Genomic DNA, 21893 nt, shown 5'->3' with positions numbered 1-21893 from the left:
TGCTAGACCAATACTCGAATACAGCTCATCAGTCTGGAACCCACATTACGTATCTGATATTAACACAGTTGAGAAAGTCCAGAAATATTTCACAAGAAGAGTTCTCCTCTACTTGTTGCAGAATACCTTATGCCACCAGACTTGAAATTCTAGAACTAGAAAACCTTGAATTACGCTGTCTTCTGTCTGATCTAAGTATAGTATATAAAATCATACATTGCAATGTCCTACCTGTCAATGAATACTTCAGCTTCAACCGTAACAACACAAGAGCACACAATAGATACAAACTCAAGGTTAACCGCACCAAACTTGATTGCAGGAAATACGACTTCAGCAACAGAGTGGTCAATGTCTGGAATACTCTACCTGACCCTGTGGTTTCTTCCCCAAACCCCAAAAACTTTAACCTTAGACTATTGACCTCACTCCTTTCCTAAGAGGTCTGTAGGGGGCGTGCATAAGTGCACCAGCGTGCGTACCGTCCCTGTCCTATTGTTTCTTTTATTTTTCTTATATGTATCCATGTATTCATAACTATGTTTTTACTTATACCTATTATCTTGTAAGCAATTGACAAAAATAAATAAAATAAATAAATAAAAAATAGGCTCAAGGTCCAGATGGATCTTGACAGACTCGAACACTGGGCCTTATCTGACAAAATGGAATTCAATGTAGAGAAGAGTGAAGTCCTACACTTAGGCAAGAAAAACCAAAAGTACACATATAGACTGGGTGAAACCAGGCTCAATAGCAGGAACTATGAGAGGGATCTTGGAGTCTTAGTGCACAACCAGCTAAATAGGAGCCAGCCGTGTGCAGCAGCAGCCAAAAAGGCCAATGCAATCCTAAGTTGCATTAACAGAGGGATGCAATCAAGATCAAGGGAAGCACTAATACCACTCTATAAAGCCTTAGTAAGACCACACCTAGAGTCCTGCACCCAGTTTTGGTCACCATATTATAAAAAAGATGTTGAGACTCTAGAAAGAGTGCAGAGAAGAGCAACCAGGATGATGAGGGGACTGGAGGCTAAGGCATATGAAAAACGGTTGCAGGAACTGGGCCTGGCTAGTCTAGGGAAGAGAAGGACCAGGGGAGACAGGAGAGCAGTCTTCCAATATTTGAGGAGGGACTGCCACAGAGGGGAGGAAGGGGTCAAGCTATTTTCTAAAGCCCCCGAAGGCCAGACAAGGAATAATGGATGGAAACTGATCAAGAGGAGATTCAACTTTGAAATAAGGAGGAATTTTCTGTCAGTGAGAACAACTAACCAATGGAACAGAAGCTTCATCCCTGGAAGCTTTCAAGAAGAGACTGGACTGCCATTTGTCAGAAATGGTGTAGGGTCTCCTGCTTGGGTGGGGGGTTGGACTAGATGACCTCCAAGGTCCCTTCTAACTCTGTTAATCTGTTAAATCAAGCCATAAAAGTCTTCCTATCCTCTCCTGCTGGCCCCCAAATGCAATCCCTCCCCAGTTCCCTGTGACAAGAAGCAAAGAGTCAGTGTGTGTGTGTGTGTGTGTGTGTTTTCCCACTCTCCCCTCCCCCCCAGCTCCTGCACATGGCACCATCCATCTCCAACTTTTTTGGGGGAAAGTGGACAGACAGTTGAGGAATGCACCTGCAAACAAACGGCCCGTATTTTCCCCTTGAGAGATTCCGATAGGAAACAACCAAATATTGACTGGAGCTTTTATTTAGAAGGCCACAGCCATCCACTCCCGGTTCCTTTGTGGCCTTTTGCAAATATTATTCCAGACCTCAGGAGCAGAGAGGGAAATTTACTAGCGGCTGATTCAGAAATGGACGTTTCTGATCTTCACACAGGACTTTCTTATTTTCTAAATTCTTCTTCAGCCGCAGCTGAGTGGGCTCATTGTCCTTTGCATTCCACCTAGTCGAAGGCCGGTGTCCTTCAAGGTTGACCCGTTGGAGACGTGTGGACTTCAACGCCCAGAATCCCGAGCAAACCCCACACTCCCTTCTAGCCCTGAGGATGCTACCTGGTTGGGTAACGAGACATCTGCAAGGAAACTAGCAAGCTCAGAGAGAGCACCAAGGATCCCATAGTCGTCATCCTCCTCCTCCTCCTCTAACTCCAACTCCAATTACTACTACTACTACTACTACTCTTCCTCCTTTCTAGCCCTGATGATGTTACCTGGTTGGGTCATGAAACGTCTACAAATCACCAAGCTGAGAGAGCACTACAATCATCATCATCATCATCTTTACTAGCTACCTAGTGTGAGCCATGAAACATCTGCAAGAAAACAAGCAAGCTCAGAGAGCACCAATGACCTCCATAGTCATCCTCCTCCTCTTCCTCCTCCTCCTCCTCCTCCTCCTCTCCACAAACCCCACTCCCTGCTAGCCCTGATGATGTTACCTAGTTGGGCCATGAAACGTCTGCAAGGAAACCACCAAGCTCAGAGCATGCCAAGAACCCCACAATCCTCCTCCTTTCTCCTCCCTCTCACTGCAAATCCTTCTCCCTTCTACAACTGATAATGCTACCTAGTCGGGTAATGAAACGTCCGCAAGAAAACAACCCAGGTCAGAGAAAACCAAGGACACACGCACACACACACACACACAGCTCAACCCTAAGCTACAAATATCCTTTTCTATTGGATGCTTCTGATATAGATATATATCTCAATATATATACTTTCAAATTGAAGTAGAACAAGATGGAAGAAGAAAAGGGGGAGAAATACAAGAAAAAGCCAAAGGGCAAAAAAAAAAAAAAAGTGCATTGTAGAAGAAAAGTAGGGGGGAAAGCAGATATAAAAAAGCAGACACAAAATAAAAATAAGGACGTGGCTTCTGATTTTCTCCCCAGCGATTATAAAAACATTTATATTTTAACCTCTCTTTTCTCATGTTACATCTCCTTTCTATAGTCTATTTGTCCAGTTTAATCATCAAAACCAGAAATCACAAGTCTTTTTTTTTTTTTTAAATCACAAAGTTTAATTTGAAGTTTGGGAGGGTTTTTTTTTCCCTCTTTTTTTACACACAAAGTCCATAATATAAACTTAATTGGTTGATCGATTGATTGAAGACTATCTCTACATTGACCAGTGACTGGAAACCCCTAATGAATGAATTCATTCATTTGAGGTTTCCAGGCACCCATAATTATTAATTTAATTAATCTGGGATTTCCAGGCACCCATGTTATTAATTAATTAATCAGGAGTTTCCAGGCACCAATCATTATTAATTCAGGGGATTATTAAATAAGGGGTTTCCAGGCATTGATAATTATACTTATTGCTAATTATTAATTAATTAATTAATCAGGGATTTTGCAGGCATCTGATGATTAATTAATATGTGGTTTCTAGGCACCCAAACATTATTATTAATCAGAGGTTTCCAGATAGCTATTATAATTAATAAATTAATCTGGGATTTCCAGGCACCTGATCATTATTAATTAATTAACCAGAGGTTTCCAGACACCAATAATTATTAATTTAATTAATCTGGGGTTTCTAGACATCAATAATTATTAATTTAATTAATCTGCGGTTTCCAGGCACCCAATAACTACTAATTTAATTATTCTGGGATTTCCAGGCACCTGGTCATTATTACTTAATTAACCAGGGTTTCTAGACACCAATAAGTATTAATTTAGAATAGAATAGAATAGAATAGAATAGAATAGAATAGAATAGAATAGAATAGTGGAATGAAGAAATAGAATGGAATGGAATAGGTAGGTAGATGATAGATAGATAGATAGATAGATAGATAGATAGATAGATAGATAGATAGATAGACGATAGATAGATAGACAGATAGACAGATAGATGTTAGATAGATAGAATTCTTTATTGGCCAAGTGTGACACAAGAAATTTGTCTTGGTGCAAATACTCTCAGTATACATAAAAGAAAAGATACATCTGTCAAGAGTCAAGAATCATCAGGTACAATACTTAATAGTAGTCATAGGGTACAATGAGCAATTCCATTCCAAAGAATGGAATGGAATGGAATGGAATGGAATGGAATGGAGTAGAGTAGAGTAGAGTAGAGTAGAGTAGAGTAGAGTAGAGTAGAATAGAATAGAATAGAATAGAAGAATAGAATAGAATAGAATAGAATGAATAAGGAATAGAATAGAATAGAATAGAATAGAATGAATAAGGAATAGATTAGAATAGAATAGAATAGAATAGAATAGAATAGAATAGAATAGAATAGAATAGAATAGAATTGGAAGGGACCTTGGAGGTCTTCTAGTCCAACCCCCTGCCTAGGCAGGAAACCCTACACATTTCAGACAAATAATTATCCAACATCTTTTTTAAAACTTCCAGTTCTTAATTTTTAATTTAATGTTAATTAATCTGGGGTTTTCAGGCACCCGATCATTATTCATTTAATTAATCTGGGGTTTCCAGCCGTCGAATCATTCCTAATTAATTAATTAGGGGGGCTCACCGCCACCCATCCCCGTGGAGCCTTTGTCTTTTCTTCAATCGAACCCATCCGTTCCTTCGTCCCCACGGGAGCGCAGAGGGAAACTGAGGCCAGGGGGTCCCTGGAGATCGGGGGTGGGGAGGGAGGGGTGGCGCTGGTACGGGTGGGCAAGGGGGGTTGCGAGGCTCCTCCTTTTCCCCCTCCGACCAGCCACCCGCGTCCCCGTTTCCCCCACACCCGCTGCCATGAACGCGAGGAGGAGGACCCGTCGTGGGCCACGGCTGCTGCTGCTGGCGCTGCTGGTGCTGGCGACGCGCCCCGACGGCTCCGGGGCTCAGCGGACGCCGCCGGCTTGGAGGCAGCAGATCCGCTGGGAGAACCGGGGTCGCCACTACAGCCTCTTCAACAGCGCTGCCCGTTTCTTGCCAGCCCGGGGAGTCGCAGCGGCTCCGGAGCCGCAGACCTTCTACCTGAGCGCCGACGGCGCGTCGTCCTCGGGAAGGAGCGCCGAGGAAGAAGGGTCGGCCACCGGGACGGGGCCGCGGACGGGCCCCGGAGCCGGTGTCAGAGCAGCCGGCGGGGTCGGAGGGGCTGGGCGACGCGACGGAGCGACGGCCCGGAGCGACCGCCGGGGTCTCCTTGGCTCTCCCCGAACAGCGTCTACGACCGTCCCGCCGTCCGGCCGGGCTCAGGCCGACAGAGGTCGGGTTACGGGACCCTCCGCTTCCACCACGGTAAGCCCATCCCGCCCCCCACCCCGACGACGCGGGGAGGGTTGGTGGGGAGGGGGGCGAGCAGGGGGTCCGGGAGGAAGTAGAGGCGGGTGGTAGAGTGGGTGGGTGGGCTTTGGATCTCCTTCGCTTTGGGAACAGCCTATCCCGCGGGGTTAACAGATAATCAGAGTTGGAAGGTCATCTAGTCCAACCCCCCACCCCCCAAGCAGCAGACCCTGCACCATTTCTGACAAATGGCAGTCCAATCTCTTCTTGAAGGTCTCAAGTGATGATGCTCCCACAACTTCCGAAGGCAACTTCTGTTCCATGGGTTGACTGTTCTCCCTGTCAGAAAGTTTTTCTCCTAATTTCCAGGTTGAATCTCTCCTGGATCAGTTTCCATCCATTGTTCCTTGTCTGGCCTTCAGGTGCTTTAAAAAAATAGCTTGACCCCCTCCTCCTCTCTGTGGTAGCCCCTCAAATATTGGAAGACTGCTATCCTGTCTCCCCTGGTCCTTCTCTTTACTAGACTAGCCAGGCCCAGTTCCTGTAACCATTCTTCATATGTTTTAGCCTCCAGACCTCTAATCATTTTTGTTGCTCTTCTCTGTATTTTTTCTAGAGTCTGAACATCTTTTTTTATAATGTGGTGAACAAAACTGGATGCAGTACTGGTTGTTTGCTACCGTCCCAACTGGAGAGCATCTAGAATTGTATTTGCTCAAAATTGGAAAAATGAAAAAAAAAAAAAAATCCGATGGAGGAGGAGGGGGTGATTGAGAAAATATTGGAATATGCAGAAATGAGTGCAGAGATTGGGCTGCCATTGGTCAGAAATGGTGCAGGATCTCCCACTTGGGCAGGGGGTTGGATTAGATGACCTATAAGGTCCCTTCCAACTCTGATTATCTGTTTATCTGAGTAGGTTCACACTAGCAATTAGACAGCAAGAAGAAAGAGAGAATTATAAGGTTTGGGATCTATTTTTATGAATGGTTGGGAAATGAAGCAAGAAATTTAATGACACTAATAATGACACTGATAGATAATGTTGAAGAGGCTATAATAGGAATGTAAACACAGTAAGATTTGGGATCTATTTTTATGGATGGTTGGAAAATGAAACAAGAAATTTAATGACACTGAAATTATGATATACTATGATAGATAATGTTGAAGAGGCTAAAATAGGAATGTAAACTCAGTAAGATTTGGGATCTATTTTTATGGATGGTTGGAAAACGAAGCAAGAAATTAAATGACACTGAAATAATTATATACTATGATAGATAATGTTGAAGAGGCTGTAATAGGAATGTAAACTCAGTAAGATTTGGGATCTATTTTTATGGATGGTTGGAAAACAAAGCAAGAAATTAAATGACACTGAAATAATGACACACTATGTTAGATAATGTTGAAGAGGCTGTAATAGGAATGTAAACACAGTAAGAAATGTATACAGATGTTATTGTGTGCACAAGATATAATGTACCCCAGTCGACACACTGTATAACTGAAAGAGGATTTTATTGTTTTTGTTATTTTTTAAAAAAAAAATTAAAAGAGAGCTGGAAGGGGAGGTGGGAAGAAGATTGCTGAAAGAAATAAAATAATTAGGAATTAGTTACTAATAATTAAGAATAATTAGTTTTAGGAAAGGATGAAACTCCACTGGGGTGCCCACTTCGGTAGCTGAAGACTGTTCCATGGTAGACTGGTAGACCCCTCCTAGAATCAAAATCAGAATAGAGCTAGAAGGGACCTTGGAGGTCTTCTAGTCCAGCCCCCCTGTTCAAGCAGGAGACCCTATCCCATTTCAGACAAGTGGGTGTACTCTCTCTTCTTAGAACCTCCAGGGATGAAGCAGCCACAACTTCTGGAGGCAAGTAGTTCCACCGGTTGATTGTCCTCACTATTAGGAAATTTCTCCTTAGTTCTAAGTTGCTTCTCTCCTTGATTAGTTTCCATCCATTGTTTCTTATCCTGCCTTCTGGTGCTTTGGAAAATAAGTTGACCCTGTCCTCTTCTTTGTGGTAGCCCTTCAAATACTGGAAGGCTGCTATCATGCCTCCCCTAGTCCTTCTCTCTAGACCAGCCATACTCAAATCTTGCAAACAGTTCTTTGTATGGTTTAGTGTCCAGGCCTTTAATCATCTTAGTTGCTCTTCTCTGCACTTTTTCCTAAAAGTCTCAACCTCTTTTTTTTTGTAATGTGGTGACCAAAACTGGATGCAGGATTCCAGGTGTGGCCTTACTAAGGCTTCATAAAATGGTAGTAATACTTCATGTGATTTTGATTCTGTGCCTCTGTTTACACAACCAAGGGTTGTATTAGCTTTTTGGGCGGCGGCTGCTGCACACAGCTGGCTCATGTTTAAGGCATTGTCCACTAAAACTCCAATGTTCCTCTCACAGTTACTGGTTTTGAGCCAGATTTCACCTAACGTGTATTTGCCTCTTTACCTGCCCAGGTGTAAAACCTTTGCTTTTCTCCACATTAAATGTATGTACAACAATCCTGTTAGGTAGGCCAGGACTATCTATTTGTAGTAGGGATGCAAAGGTAGTGTGCTTGGACACAGAGTGTTTAAGGTGAAGATCAGAATAATGAGTTCGGGTTACCTGAGTTCCAGGTAACTAAAGACAATATTTGGATTATCCCATCCCCTGTTCCTGTTATCAGTTTAGATCTCTCTCTTTTTTTTCCGTCTGATTTAGTCCCCCAAGACAATTTGATGATGAAGTGAAGGGAGATTCTCATGAATACAGAATAAATTCTTGTGAATACAGAATAAATATGATATATGAGTGGAAAGCATGAAGGAGAGAGATGGGAAAGGAAGGGTTGACAATTAGATGAACAGAAAAAGTGGGGAAGGATGGGCAGATGAGAGAGAAAGAGAGAGGGGGAAGGGATATAGGATTTGAGAAAAGGAAGGAAGGATGGATGGAAGGAAAATGGGACTCAAAAATAGAAGGGAAGAGGGGAGGGAGAGAGTGAAAGGAAAGAGAGAGAAAAGAAAGAACTAGATGACAAAAGGGATGGAAAGGAGGAAGAGAGGAGGATGGGAGGAAGAGAGGGAGGAAGGAAAGATGGGAAAGGAAGGGCTGACAAACAGATGAATGGAAAGAAGGAAGGAATGATAGATGAAACAGGAGAGGGAGAGTGGAGGGGAAAAGGAGGTTGACTAAGGATGAAAGGAAAAGGAGACACAACTAGAAGGGGAGAAGGGAGGGAGAGAAGGAAAGAAAGAAAGGAGAGAGAAGAAAGAAAGAATACATGACAAAGAGAAAGAGGAGGAAGGAAGGAAGGAAGGAAGGAAGGAAGGAAGGAAGGAAGGAAGGAAGGAAGGAAGGAAGGAAGGAAGGAAGGAAGGAAGGAAGACCTCCCACTATCAAGATTGGACTGCCATTTGTCAGAAATGGTGTAGGGTCTCCCACTTGGGCAGGGGGGGTTGGACTAGATGACCTACAAGGTCCCTTCCAACTCTGATTATCTGTTATTTGTTAAGCCATTTGTCCTCTCCTCTCCAAATCTCCCTTGAAATGAGCGCTTCCAAAACCTGGATAAAGTACCACAAATTGGATAAAAGTGGTTTTTCTTTGGGTAGCAACACACCTGCCTATTCTCCAGCACTACAGGGTCCTTTAAAGTATTTTACCTAGTTGAGAAAAAAAAAAAAGACTTTCTCGGAAGCTGTTTTTTGGGTAGGGCAAGAAAAAGTTTGGGAAACATTGCTTCCTTTCTTCTCTGGAGAATCCACTTCCCTTATTTTGCTTCCTGCCCGATGGGGACGGTGTCCCTTTTTATTTATCCATCAGAAAACACCCCTCTCCTAACTTTAACAGAGTTGGAAGGGACCCTTGTAGGTCATCTAGTCCAACCCACCCACCCAAGCAACTCCTGAGGTTCTCCCCTCCTTCTCTGCAGGGCTGTCATTCAGAAATGCAAGCCGTTGCTCTCATTTTGCTGCTTCCCGGTCTCTCCTTTTCAGACCTGCCAGATTTGGTCCCCGACCCGTATTTTCTACAAGCATCCACCTACATTGACAAAGTCCAGTTGTATGCCTTGGAGTGCGCAGCGGAAGAAAACTGCCTTGCGAGGTAGGCCACAAAGCTTGCTCGATTGGTTGTCTTTTTTTAATCATCTATAAGCCTCTCCGAGTCGTCTCATTACAGAGAGCGGCAGATACAAATTTAACAGAACAACGGAGTTGGAAGGGACCTCGGAGGTCTTCTAGCCCAACCTCTGCTCAAGCAGGAGATCCAAGACCATTTCAGACAAGTGGCTGCCCAGTCTCTTCTTTAAAAACCTCCAGTGATTTCTTTTGGAGATGAGTCATTCCAATGATTATTATTATTATTATTATCATTTTTTACTGTTAAGAAATGTACCCTTAATCCTAGGTTGGATCTCCCCTTGGTTAGTTTCCATCCGTTGCTTCTTGTCCTGCCTCCTGATTGTCAACTCATAAAACATTCCTGTGCCTGTTTTAGTAGTTGTCATTAAAAAAAGTGGGGGGGAGAGGAAGGAAATCTGGAAGAGCAGTGCAAGAGTTTGGAAGCGAAAGTACATTCCAACTCTTCTCTTTAAAAGACTGTAACTAAACGAGCAGAGCTTTTGCCTGTGAATATATTTAATTGGAGAACGGGAATGATGACACCCAGCCTGTGAAGGTGCTCAATTGGAAAATCTGATTGATGACATGCCCAGGGGGGAGGGGGGAAACAGGGTCACAGGGGACTGTAAATTATGTGTGCCAGAGTTGGCTTCACACAGGGCAGGGCCACTATGTCCCCTCTAATGAATCCTTTGAAGTTTCTTTTTTAAGTTTGGCTCGAGAATCACAATTTAATTAGGGCGATTTCTGGAATCCTGACACAGGTGCTTTGGAAAATATGTTAACGTCCCTCTTCTTCCTGGCAGCCCCTGAGATACTGGAACACAGCTATCATGTCATCTGTAGTTCTCTTCTAAATATTTACAGAATACAGAATAACAGGGTTGGAAGGGACCTTTGAGATCTTCTAGTCCAGCCCTCCTTATGGCATCCTAGAAAAACGGTTGTCCAATCTCTTCTTCCACTGTTGGAGCAACCATAATTTCTGGAGGCAAATGATTCCACAAATTAATTGTTCTCACTGTCAGCAAATTTCTCCTTAATTCCAGGTGAATTCTCCTTAATTCCAGCAACCTAGAACTAAGGAGAAATTTCCTGTCAGTGAGAACAATTAATCAGTGGAACAACTTGCCTCTGGAAGTTGTAAATGCTCCAACACTGGAAGAAGATTTTTAAGAAGATGTTGGATAACCATTTGTCTGAAGTGGTGTAGGGTTTCCTGCCTAGGCAGGGGGTTGGACTAGAAGACCTCCGAGTTCCCTTCCAACTCTGCTATTCTGTTGTCCCAAAGGTGATTTTTTTTCAAGAGGCAACTGGACTTTCTTATTTGGCTTCGAAGACGTTTCTCTTCTCATCCAAGAAGCTTCTTCAGCTCTGAAGAAGCTTCTTGGATGAGAAGCAAAATGTCTTTAAAAACAGAACCCAGAAATTCCAGTCACCTTTAGGAAAACATGACCTGGATGACTGAGAGCCTCCGTAAACATCTCCTGTCCTGTTATTTCACTGGTTGTGGTGCTGGTTTTTGCGCACCGAAGTGCAAGGGCCAGTTTCCTCAAGGGGATGTTTGCAAACCTCAGCCTCTCCAGCCAACATCTCTTCTTTGCCAGTGACCAAGGAAAATTACAGTCCGAAAGCAGAATCGGGAATATTCTCCTGCAAAATTTGGGAGTGGAGGAGAAAGGAATGTTTACGCTTCAGCTGGATCTAAAGAAGAAGGTCTAAAGTTGGGGAAAGTCGCGTGGTTGTCTCTTTTACAGATTTCAAGCTTGGAAAGTGCCAAAATTGAGGGGCGGTTTCCTGTAAACACTTTGACAAAGTGGCTTCTGAGGCCGGCCAGGGTGGCATAGAAGGGTCACTCATTCCTTGCTACTCTTGGACTATTTGCTTAGTTGATCGATTGGTTATTTCTCTTTCTCTGCCCGTCCCCAGCCTTCCCTAGATAACCGATAGTCCTCGACATAAGACCAGAACTGATCCCAAGATTTTTTCTTTTTTTAAAAAAAAAAAATTGTATTAAATTTTACACTTTTAAAAACAAATCATATTTACAATTTTTGCAGTAATTTATGGCATCGACTTTTCTGCATTCATTGACATACATACATACATTTTATTTTATTTTATTTTATTTTATTTTTATTTGTTAAGCGATTATAAGATAACAGGTATAAGGATAAACATAGTTATGAATGCATGAAATGGATACATACAAGAAAAATAAAAAGAAACAATAGGACAGGGACGGTAGGCACGTTGGTGCACTTATGCACGTCCCCTACAGATCTCTTAGGAAAGGGGTGAGGTCAATAGTAGACAGTGTAAGGTTAACGTGTTTGGGGAAGAAACCACAGAGTCAGGTAGAGTATTCCAGACACTGACCACTCTGTTGCTGAAGTCGTCTTTCCTGCAATCAAGTTTGGTGCGATTAACCTTGAGTTTGTATCTATTGTGTGCTCTTGTGTTGTTACGGTTGAAGCTTAAGTATTCATTGACAGGTAGGACATTGCAATGTATGATTTTATATACCATACTTAGATCGGAGCGAAGGCGGTGTAGTTCTAGGTTTTCTAGGTCTAGAATTTCAAGTCTGGTGGCATAAGGTATTCTGCAACAAGTAGAGGAGTGGAGAACATACACACACACACACACACACACACACCCCATTTACATTTTGCATTGTCTTTTATTCCTGGTACCAAACCAAACATACAGTTTTTCCCAGACCGTATAGTATTCTTTTTCCTCCCTTCTCCTGCAATTCCATTGTAAGTTTATTCATTTCTGCACAATCCATACTTTTCATTATTCTAGCTGCTGTCAATATATGCATTATTATATATTCAGTATCTTTCTTGTAATCACCTCTAATTATCCCTAGTAAGAACATTTCAGGCTTAAGTTCTGTTTTTAAACAGATTATTTCTTGCAACCAGATCCTTATTTTTTTTTCAATATATTTTTATTTATGAATAAATATTTTCAAAACAGTGTGTTGTCCAGGCCAGCAGCTTCTTCAAAGTAGAAATGGGGCACTTGGGTAAAAACAGATTTGTAAAATGAAGAAAAAAGGCCATCTTGAAACAGAAGGTGTAGTACACCTTTTCAGAGAGAAAGAGAGAGAGAGATACACATACACATACATCCACACACAAACACACACATATATATATTTACATAAAAGTCAAATAGAAATTTAAAAGAGAAAAGAAGAGGGGAGGGGGAGGAGAGGAAAGGAGATGGAAAGAAAGAGAAAGAGAGAGAAAGAGAAAGAGAGAGAGAGAGAAAGAAGGAAGGAAGGAAGGAAGGAAGGAAGGAAGGAAGGAAGGAAGGAAGGAAGGAAATGGAAGAAAGAAAGAAAGAAAGAAAGAAAGAAAGAAAGAAAGAAAGAAAGAAAGAAAGAAAGAAAGAAAGAAAGAAAGAAAGAAAGAAAAATTAAAAAATAAAGAAATAAAGAAATAAATCAACCATAAACAGCATTATTTTTCCAGCAAATGCTGGAATAAGCCAGCAATTGAGTTATATTGACTTACAACTATAATTGGGACCAGAAAATTCATCATTAATTGATGCGGTCATTAAGCGAGACATCAAATGGCCATGATGGTATTCCCTGTCAGCTTCCCCAGTGACTTTGCTTCAAGGAAATCATTTAGGAAGGCCCCAAATAGCCATCACGAGATCCAGGGACCCTGCAACATTCATGAAGGTTAGCCAGTTTCCAAGGGCCCCGGTCGTGATGGTGTAATCACAGGGATGTCCAATGGTCGTAAGCATGAGGACTGGGTGTAAGTCCCTTTTTTTCAGTGCCATTTCAACATCTGCTCAACAGTTGGGTCGTAAGGCAAGGACCACCTCTAACACGGGAGGCAGCCACTCAGTTCCAGCGGACAAAGTCTTCCAATCCTTTTTATGTCTTCCTCCATTTTTCCCCGCAGATCCGCTTACCGACCCGGGGTGAGCAGGATCAGCTCCCGTGTCCTGCTTCGGTTCCCCCAAAGAGTGAAGAATCAAGGAACGGTGGACTTCCTCCCAGTGAAGCCGCGACACCAGTGGGAGTGGCATAGCTGTCACCAGTAAGTGAGCCAAGCAGCGTGGGGACGATTAGGCAACGAGGTTGACCCGTTTATGTTTAATATATATATATTTACCAACAAATAAAGGGAGACTAAGGTAAAGGTAGGGACGTGATGGCTCAGTGACTAAGATGCTAAGCTTGTCAATCAGAAAGGTCGTGAGTTCGGCGGTTCGAATCCCTAGTGCCTGCGTCACGGAGTGAGCTCCCATTACTTGTCCCAGCTTCTGCCAACCTAGCAGTTTAAAAGCATGTCAACAAAAGCAAGTAGAAAAATAGGGACCCCTTTGTTGGGAAAGTAACAGCATTACTTGCACCTTCGGTGTTTAGTCATGCCGGCCACGTGACCACGGAGACGTCTTCGGACAGCACTGGCTCTTCGGTTTTGTAATGGAGATGAGCATCGCCCCCTAGAGCCAGAAACAACAAGCACGCATTGTCATTCCCGACTCTAGGGTCCTTCTGGCCAATGTAGAAAATTCCTGTTGGGGCCTCATGGAGTTCCAGGCAGTCCTCGACTGATGTCAAGGAAAACAGTTGTTAAGTGAGTCACACTCAGTTTGACAACCTTTTTTGCCATGGTTTTTAAGTGAAACATTACAGTTATTAAATGAATCAGGCAGAGGTTAACACTGCTACCATCGTAAATACATGCCAGTGCCTAAATTCTGATCACACGGCCGTGGAGATGCTGCAATGGTCATAATTGTGAGGACCGGGCTATAAGTCACTTTTTTCAGGGGTTTTAGCTTTGAGCGGTCGCTAAACAAATCGTTGTAAAATGAGGACTTTGCCTGCAGCTTCTAATAACCTTTCTTTCAGGCATTATCATAGCATGGAAGCCTTCAGCAACTATGACCTTCTGGATGCCGTCACCCATGAGAAGGTGGCTGAAGGTCATAAAGCCAGTTTCTGCCTGGAGGACACTTCTTGCGATGCCGGGGTCCGTCGACGCTATGCGTGCACTGCTCATATTCAGGTATGCAATGGCTGACTGGATCTGCCCACCTCCACAAGCCGCGGTGCTTATCCATTGTACATAGATTTTATTAGCTTATAAAATGTTGTTCGTCATAATCCCTTGCGGGGTGAAGTCTGGACAACTGAATGGAGCTGAGTGTTTCCTGGCCGGATATCCTTCCTGTCGCCAATGCGGAGTTTTGTTCGGCAGATATATTTTCATTGTGCCCAGAGAGAGAAATATCTGCCTCTGTCTAGGATGGAACTCACAGCCTCCTGATTGTGAGGCAAGAGCTAGGCCACCTCTAGGCCACCACACCACTCTTATTAGCTTATAAAATAAAATCGAAAAATACAAAAGCAAATAGTAGGGAACAAAGGAGAGGGAAAGAGGAAAGGGGAAGTGTAGAAAAGAAAGGGAAAATGGTGTTGACTTACAGACTCCCTCTGGTGCAGTAGAATAAGACAGTTACCTCAAAACCTCAACATTTTACTTTTCCATAACAGTATACACTAGCCCCATGATGTTGAACCTGTGGCACACAGACCCATTTGTGTCGGCATGCGAACTGCAGGCAAACTTACCTCACTGGGCATGCGCGCGCCTCACAGCTGATTTTCGGCTGGTTTGAGGCCTTTTTTTGGCCTCCCAAAGGCTTGAGGAAGGCTTCTGCAGGCTTCTGTAGGCTTTGCAGGCCAAAAACTAGCCCCGTTTCGTCACTTTCTGTTTTTCCAAAAATACGTGCGCATGCGTAGGGGGCGTGGGGGGTGGGGTGCACATTGCCTTCTGGGTGCTGGCACGCGAATGTGAGCATACAAGCGCGCATACAATTTTTGGCACAGGAGCCCAAAAAGGTTAGCCACCACTGCACTAGCCATTTCTGAATAACAAATCGATCTCATCGGTAAAACCCAAACTCAACGTTTCTTTTTTTTTTCCCTCCCACCTCGAGCACAAAGTCCATAAACGGTTTCCACGTAGAAACAACGTAGTTGTGATTTTTCTTTGATCAAAACGGCCAATTCAGCCATCTCTGCTCACTCCATCAAAAGTCATTTTATATTATCCATTTTATATAGATTTTATTCGCTTATGAAATAAAATAGGAAAATACAAAAGAAAATAATAGGGAACAAAGGAGAGGGAAAGAGGAAAGGGGAAGTGTTGGTAAGAAGGGGAAAGGCGCGGGGGTGGGGGGGAAACAGCATTGACTTCTGGATTCCCTCTGGTGAAGTAGAATAAGACAGTTACCTCAAACCTCCACTTTTTACTTTTCCACAATATTATAAACTAGCCATTTCTATTAACAACCAATCAATTTAAATCCAGGGTGTCAAATTCAAGGCCTGTGGGCCGGATCCAGGGCCACCCTGGAAACAGTGAAGGACCAGCCCGTGGTGCCTCTGCTAGTGAAAATGGAGCTCAGGAGGACCGCATGTGGCCCTCCCATCGTTTTCAGCACGATGGCCTCCTGCAGCCCTCCCGGCCATGTGTCGCCCTCCCAGGCTCCGTCTTTGGCGCGACGGCCTCCTGCAGCCTTCTGCCAGCAAAAACGGAGCTCACGCGCAGGGGGGGAATTCCTGGAGTTGAAGTCCACACATCTTGAAATAACCAATGGAAGAGAAGTTGCCTTCAGAAGTTTCATCCCTGGAAACTTTCAAGAAGAGACTAGACTGCCATCTGTCAGAAACGGTGTAGGGTCTCCTGCTTGGGCAGGGGTTGGACTAAATGACCTCCAAGGTCCCTTCCAACTCTGTTATTCTGTTATTTTTAAATTGCTGAAGCAGACTTGAGGCGAAATTAGGTTTATCGTAATTCTGCTTTCTGCTGATGGATTGTAGCTGCCTAGAGTTTGTGTGTAGGACTGGCGGCCATATGCGATTCCTCCATAAATAGAAATAAATGTCATTTTTTTCCCTTTCTGCTCAGGGTCTGAGCCCAGGCTGCTACGATACCTACCATGCCAATATTGACTGCCAGTGGATTGATATTACCGATGTCCCTCCTGGAAATTATATTCTCAAGGTAAATCCTCATCATCAGTGAATTTTGTCCCATTGTTATGACCTTTCTTGCCACAGTTGTTAAGCGAACCACCGCCGTTGTTAAGTTGGAAACACGATTATTAAGTGAATCTGGCTTCCCCGTTGACTTTGCCGGTCAGAAGGTCGCAAAAGGGGATCACGTGACCCCAAAAATTGCGACCATCATAAACACAAGTAGTCCTCGACTTACAACCACAACTGAGCCAAGAATGTATGTGACTAAGTGAGCTTTGCCCCATTGTACAAACTTTCTTACCACTGTTAAGTGAAACACTGCATTTGATAAGCTAGTAACCCGGTTGTTAAGCGAATCCGGCTTCCCCATGGACTTCGCTCATCAGATGGTCACAAAAGGGGATCACGGGACCTTGGGACACTGCAACTGTCATAAATATGAGCCAGCTCTCAAGAATTCAAATGTAACTCATCTGACCACAGGGATGCTGCAATGATCATAAGTGTGAAAAACAGTCATAAGTCCCTTTCTTAATCGCCATTGTAACTTCGAATGGTCACGAAACAAACTGTTGTAAGTTGAGGACTACATGAGCCAGTTGTGAAGCATCCGATTTTTGATCACATGACCACGGGTTGCCACGGGCATAAGTGTGAAAAACGGTCATAAGTCACTTTTTCCGGCATCCGTTGTACCTTTGGTCACTCAGTGAACTGTCGTAAGTTGAGGAGTACCAGTTTTGCCCTAATTTTGAGCCACTATCTGTTGCGGGTGATGAGGACAAGGATAATCCTGTCTGTTGTGGGGTAGTGAGGACAAGGATAATCATGTCTGTTGTGGGTGGTGAGGACAAGGATAATCATGTCTGTTGTGGGTGGTGAGGACAAGGATAATCATGTCTGTTGTGGGTGGTGAGGACAAGGATAATCATGTCTGTTGTGGGTGGTGAGGACAAGGATAATCATGTCTGTTGTGGGTGATGAGGACAAGGATAGTCCTGTCTGTTGTGGGTGATGAGGACAAGGATAGTCCTGTCTGTTGTGGGTGGTGAGGACAAGGATAATCATGTCTGTTGTGGGTGGTGAGGACAAGGATAGTCCTGTCTGTTGTGGGTGGTGAGGACAAGGATAGTCCTGAGCAAGAAGGAAAGACCACTTCTGGAGGCCAAGTGATGGAGCGTGACAGATTTCTTGTCCTTCTGTTTTCGAGGTGACCGTCAACCCTGATTTCCTGGTGGCTGAGTCGGACTTCTCCAACAATGTTGTCCAGTGTGATATTATGTACACGGGGGTGTACGTCGACACACACAACTGCCAAATTACAAGGTATCCCCCAAGGGCAATACGACCTACATTGGCGGGTTGAATCATCTGGGTCTCCCGCGAGGGGAGGGAGATCAAACCAGGCAAGATGGCGGAAGCGTCGTTACCACCCAAGCCCCACCTCCTTGTGCGGGAGTTTACAAAAGGCTCGGAGTTTAAATCTCAACGCTTCATTGGCCCTCTTCCTTTTTCGGTCTCTTCCTGGAGACATCATTCATTGTAAGACCTAGAACCGTCTTCATGATATCTAAGGGTGATGTGGAATGGGTTCCCCTGGAGATTCCCCCCACACACAAAATTGGGGGGACAGTTTTGCCTTCAAAATGCAAGGCCTTTTGTCAAGAGACAGGAAATAGAACAATGGAGGGAGAAATCCGAGATAGTGTTCTGATCCAGCTCCACAAACACGACAAAGCCTCTGATATGAACTCAAAAGATTCCTTTATTAGGAACGCCGGCAACCCCCGGCAAAAAGTTTTACTTGCAGGCTAACAAGTCCGGACGGCCAGAAGATGAATCGTTGTCTGCCACATCTATTCATCTCCGCCCCCTGCCTTTTATCCCCAGAGAAAGAGTGGGGGTTATCTAGCAGCGGTGGCTCTTCCGTTCCAAGGACCGGTCCATAGATTTCCACTGCTCTCCTCTCCTTTGCCTTCTGAGTATCCACATGTCAGGCACTGGACTCGGCTGTTCCTCCTCTTCCTCATCAACCACCTCCAGATCTGGGGGCTGTTGACTCTCCATCTGAGGGCTGACAGAAGGCCCAGGCTCCGCCTGTCTCTCTCTCTCTCTCTCTCTGACAGCTCCACTCCCTCTTTCCCTTCGGAGCTCCTGAGTTGCCATGATGCTGACCCTAACTCCCACTCCTCCTCCTCCTCCTCCTCCTCCTCCTCTGCTTCGGCTGCTGGAGGGGCAGGTGGCTGATAGAAGTTGCGTTGACATGCGACTTCGGGCATCTTTGTGGACCTTGGTGACAGAAAGGCACAACTGGCAAGATGGAGTCGGTAGTCCCAGGAATGGAGGGCAGGGCATGTGCTACAGAGGAAGAGAGCGCCTGGAAGGGATACACCTCATTTGGTACACCTTGTGAAAGGAATTGAGTGAGAAAGTAGAAAGGGAGGAGAAGCACAGAATATTTTACATAGGGAGAAGCCCAGGTTAAGATGGTGTATTTCCTCCTGGACATTACAGAAATGTAACTTGTAATTTCCTTCCTTCTTTCCCTTCCTCCCTCTTTCCTTTTGTTTTTTCACTTTTTTCTTCTGTCCCTTTTTCATCCCTTTCTTCTCTCTTTCTCATTCATTTATCCATCCCTTCTTTCCTTCCTTCCTTTGTCCTTCCTTTTCTCATTCATCTATCCCAATCTTCTTTCTCCTTCCTTCCTCCCTCCCTCCCTTTTTTCTTTCTTTCTTATCCATCTATCTCTATCTTCTTTCTCCTTCCTTCTTTTCCTTCTTTCCTTCCTTCCTTCATCTCTTCTTTCATTTTCTTTTTTTATCCATCTCTATCTTCTTTCTCCTTCCTTCCTCACCCAACCATCACTTCCCCTTTTCCCTCTCCCTCATCATTCCTTCCTTCCCTCTTTTATCTATCCCTTCCTTCCTTTCCTTCTCATCTATCGATCCCTACCTTTTCTCCTTCCTCCCTCACCCATCCATCACTTCCTTTTTCTTCCCTCCCTTCATCCTTTCTTCCTTCTTTCATCCATCTATCCCTTCCTTCCTTTTTCTCATCCATATATCCCTACCATCTTTCTCCTTCCTTCCTTATCCACCACTTCCCCTTTTTCCTTCCTTCCTTCCTCCCTCCCTCCATCATTCCTTCCTCCCTTCATCCATCTTCTTTCCTTCCTTTCCTCTATCTACCCACCCTTCTCTTCCTTCCTCTTCCTTCTCCCCTGCCCTCCCTTTTCTCCTCTCCCTTACCCCTTTCCTTCCCTTCTTCATCCATTTACTCCCTTCCCTTTCCCCTTCCCCCTTTCCTCCATCTATTTACCTTCTGACCTGCCAGCAGTTTCTGAAGAGAGTCCAGGAACTTGAGAGGCCTTTGTTGTCACCAAGGACACCTGAATCCCAAGACATCCCATTCAACCTCAACTCTCTGCTGGAGAAGGAGGATGGAGCGAAGAACCAAGAGGTCATCTGGCTCGACCCTGGGCCCACATTCTGGGGCGCAGAACCAAACCCTTGCTTGGCAGCTTTGCCCATCCGTAGGAAGCAATCGCCTTCAAAGCTCATTGAAGAGAAAACGAATGCCCCTCTCACCTTTTCCCCGCTCCCTTAATATTACTGTGAATATCCTGCAAAAATAACTCCATAAATATCTAATGGCTATTGCAAGCAACACTCATTTGCATTTCAAAAGGGGCGGGGCTTCGATCAGGTGCTTGTAGCCGCCATCTTGACTCTTTTTTGATACCCATAGACACCCTGACCCTTGGTGTAAAGGGCTCCTTCCACACCTGTTTCACCAGGCTTAATAGCAGTAGCTGTGAGAGGGATCTTGGAGTCTTAGTGAACAATCAGTTAAATATGAGCCAGCATTGGCATGGACATTGTGAAAAATAACAGAGTTGGAGGTCTTCTAGTCCAGCCCCCTTCTTAAGCAGGAGACCCTATCCCATTTCAGACAGGTGGCTGTCCAGTCTCTTCTTAAAATTTTCCAGTGTTGGAGCACCCACAACTTTTTAAAAAAAATACATTTTATTGGTTTTTAAAAACAAACATAAACAAACAAAACATAAAAACATCAAGCTATCTTCCATAGGGGTACATACAGTGTGCCGGTTGGTTTACAAATTGTTTTGTGCTTCCATTTCATAGTCTTCAATTACAATTACATTGCATATGATCTCATATTGTCAATCAAAAATTAAATACCTTAGTATCATTATTAATCAATCATTTGACTATACTTTTATTCATTCGTGTTTTACAGGATAGTCATAATTTACTTAGTTTATTTTATAACAGTTCATATTATCATCCCAAATCTATCCTAAAATCATTTTGTAGATATAATAAGAAAAGAATACATCTTTATATATTTATTATTTTCTAAAAGTCTACGTATTTCATTACTGTATTTTATTGTCTAACCATTGATAGAATAGATCCCAAATTTTATAAAATTGTTTATCCTCTTGCTCTCTAATTTCAAATGTCAATCTAATCATTTCAGCACATTCCAATATTTTCTTAATGATTTCCTCCTGTGATGGTATTTTCTCATTTTTCCAGTTTTTAGCAAATACAATCCTAGCCGCTGTTAATACATTTACTCAAGTCTTATTTCAAGTCTTTACTATATATTTCAGGTAACATTCCCAAAAAAAATATCTCTGGTTTCAAGTCTGTATGTTTTTTTTGTCATTTTTTCCAACCACGTGTGGATTTTAATCCAGTATTTTTTAGCATCCACACAAGTCCACCACATATGGTAATATGAGCCAGGTGTCCGATGACATTTCCAACATTTTTCGGATTTATTCTTGAACATTCTTGCTATTCTTGTCGGGGGGGGAATGCCACCTGTAAAACATCTTATACAAATTTTCTTTATATGCTGTTGACATTGTCATTTTATAATTTTGAGACCACAATTTTTGCCATTTCTCTAAATCGATCCCATATCCAAAATTCTTCCCCCTGAGCACCCACAACTTCTGAAGGTGAGCTGTTCCACTGGTTTATTGTTCTTTCTGTCAGGAAATTTCTGAATTCCAGGTTGTTTCTCTCCTTGGTTATTTTCCATCTGTTGCTTCTTGTCCTGCTTTCTGGTGCTTGGGAAAATAAGTTGGCCCTTTCCTCTCTGTGGCAGCCCCTCAAACATTGGAACACTGCTGTCATGTCACCCCTGGTCCTTCTTTTCATTAAGACTAGACCCGTGTTGGCAAACCTATGCCACGTGTGCCAGAAGTGGCATGCAGAGCCATTTCTCCTGGCACGTGAGAGGTCGACTGGAAGAGCCCCACTGCACATGCGTGTGCACCGTTGCCCAACAGCTGATTGCCGGGTATCTGGCGTGCATGCACAGGGGGTGGAAGGAGCTGCGCGCGAGACGCACATGCATGCAGAGGTGCGCAGGGGAGGAGGGGGAATCTCGCATGCATGCGCTGATGCACAGTCCATGGGGTGGAATTGCATGTGCATGCACAATGATGTGCAGCGCACGAGGGGGAATCGCGCACACATGTGCAGACACGCGGCGCATGAGGGAATCATGTGCGCATGCACAGACTTGTGGCGCATGAGGG

At 43.9% G+C, this 21893-nt stretch overlaps 1 protein-coding gene across 1 annotated transcript; it reads left to right on the top strand.

Annotated features, from left to right (window-relative positions):
- The first annotated feature begins 4690 nt into the window (after positions 1 to 4690).
- On the top strand, positions 4691 to 19921 carry LOC113425514 (protein-lysine 6-oxidase-like). The gene is made up of 8 exons (XM_087965266.1): positions 4691 to 5179; positions 7577 to 7664; positions 9157 to 9265; positions 13218 to 13355; positions 14177 to 14333; positions 16245 to 16340; positions 17526 to 17641; positions 19699 to 19921. The coding sequence occupies exons 1-8, from the start codon at positions 4691 to 4693 to the stop codon at positions 19919 to 19921; spliced, it is 1416 nt and encodes a 471-aa protein (XP_087821392.1).
- Positions 19922 to 21893: the final 1972 nt, after the last annotated feature.

The sequence above is a fragment of the Notechis scutatus genome, chromosome 1, assembly GCF_049901735.1.
Source record: "Notechis scutatus isolate UNSWTSFEM ecotype Mainland chromosome 1, rNotScu1.2, whole genome shotgun sequence".
NCBI lineage: Eukaryota > Metazoa > Chordata > Lepidosauria > Squamata > Elapidae > Notechis > Notechis scutatus.
The sequence above is the reverse complement of the archived record's forward strand: the minus strand, read 5'-3'. Positions and strand labels throughout refer to the sequence as shown.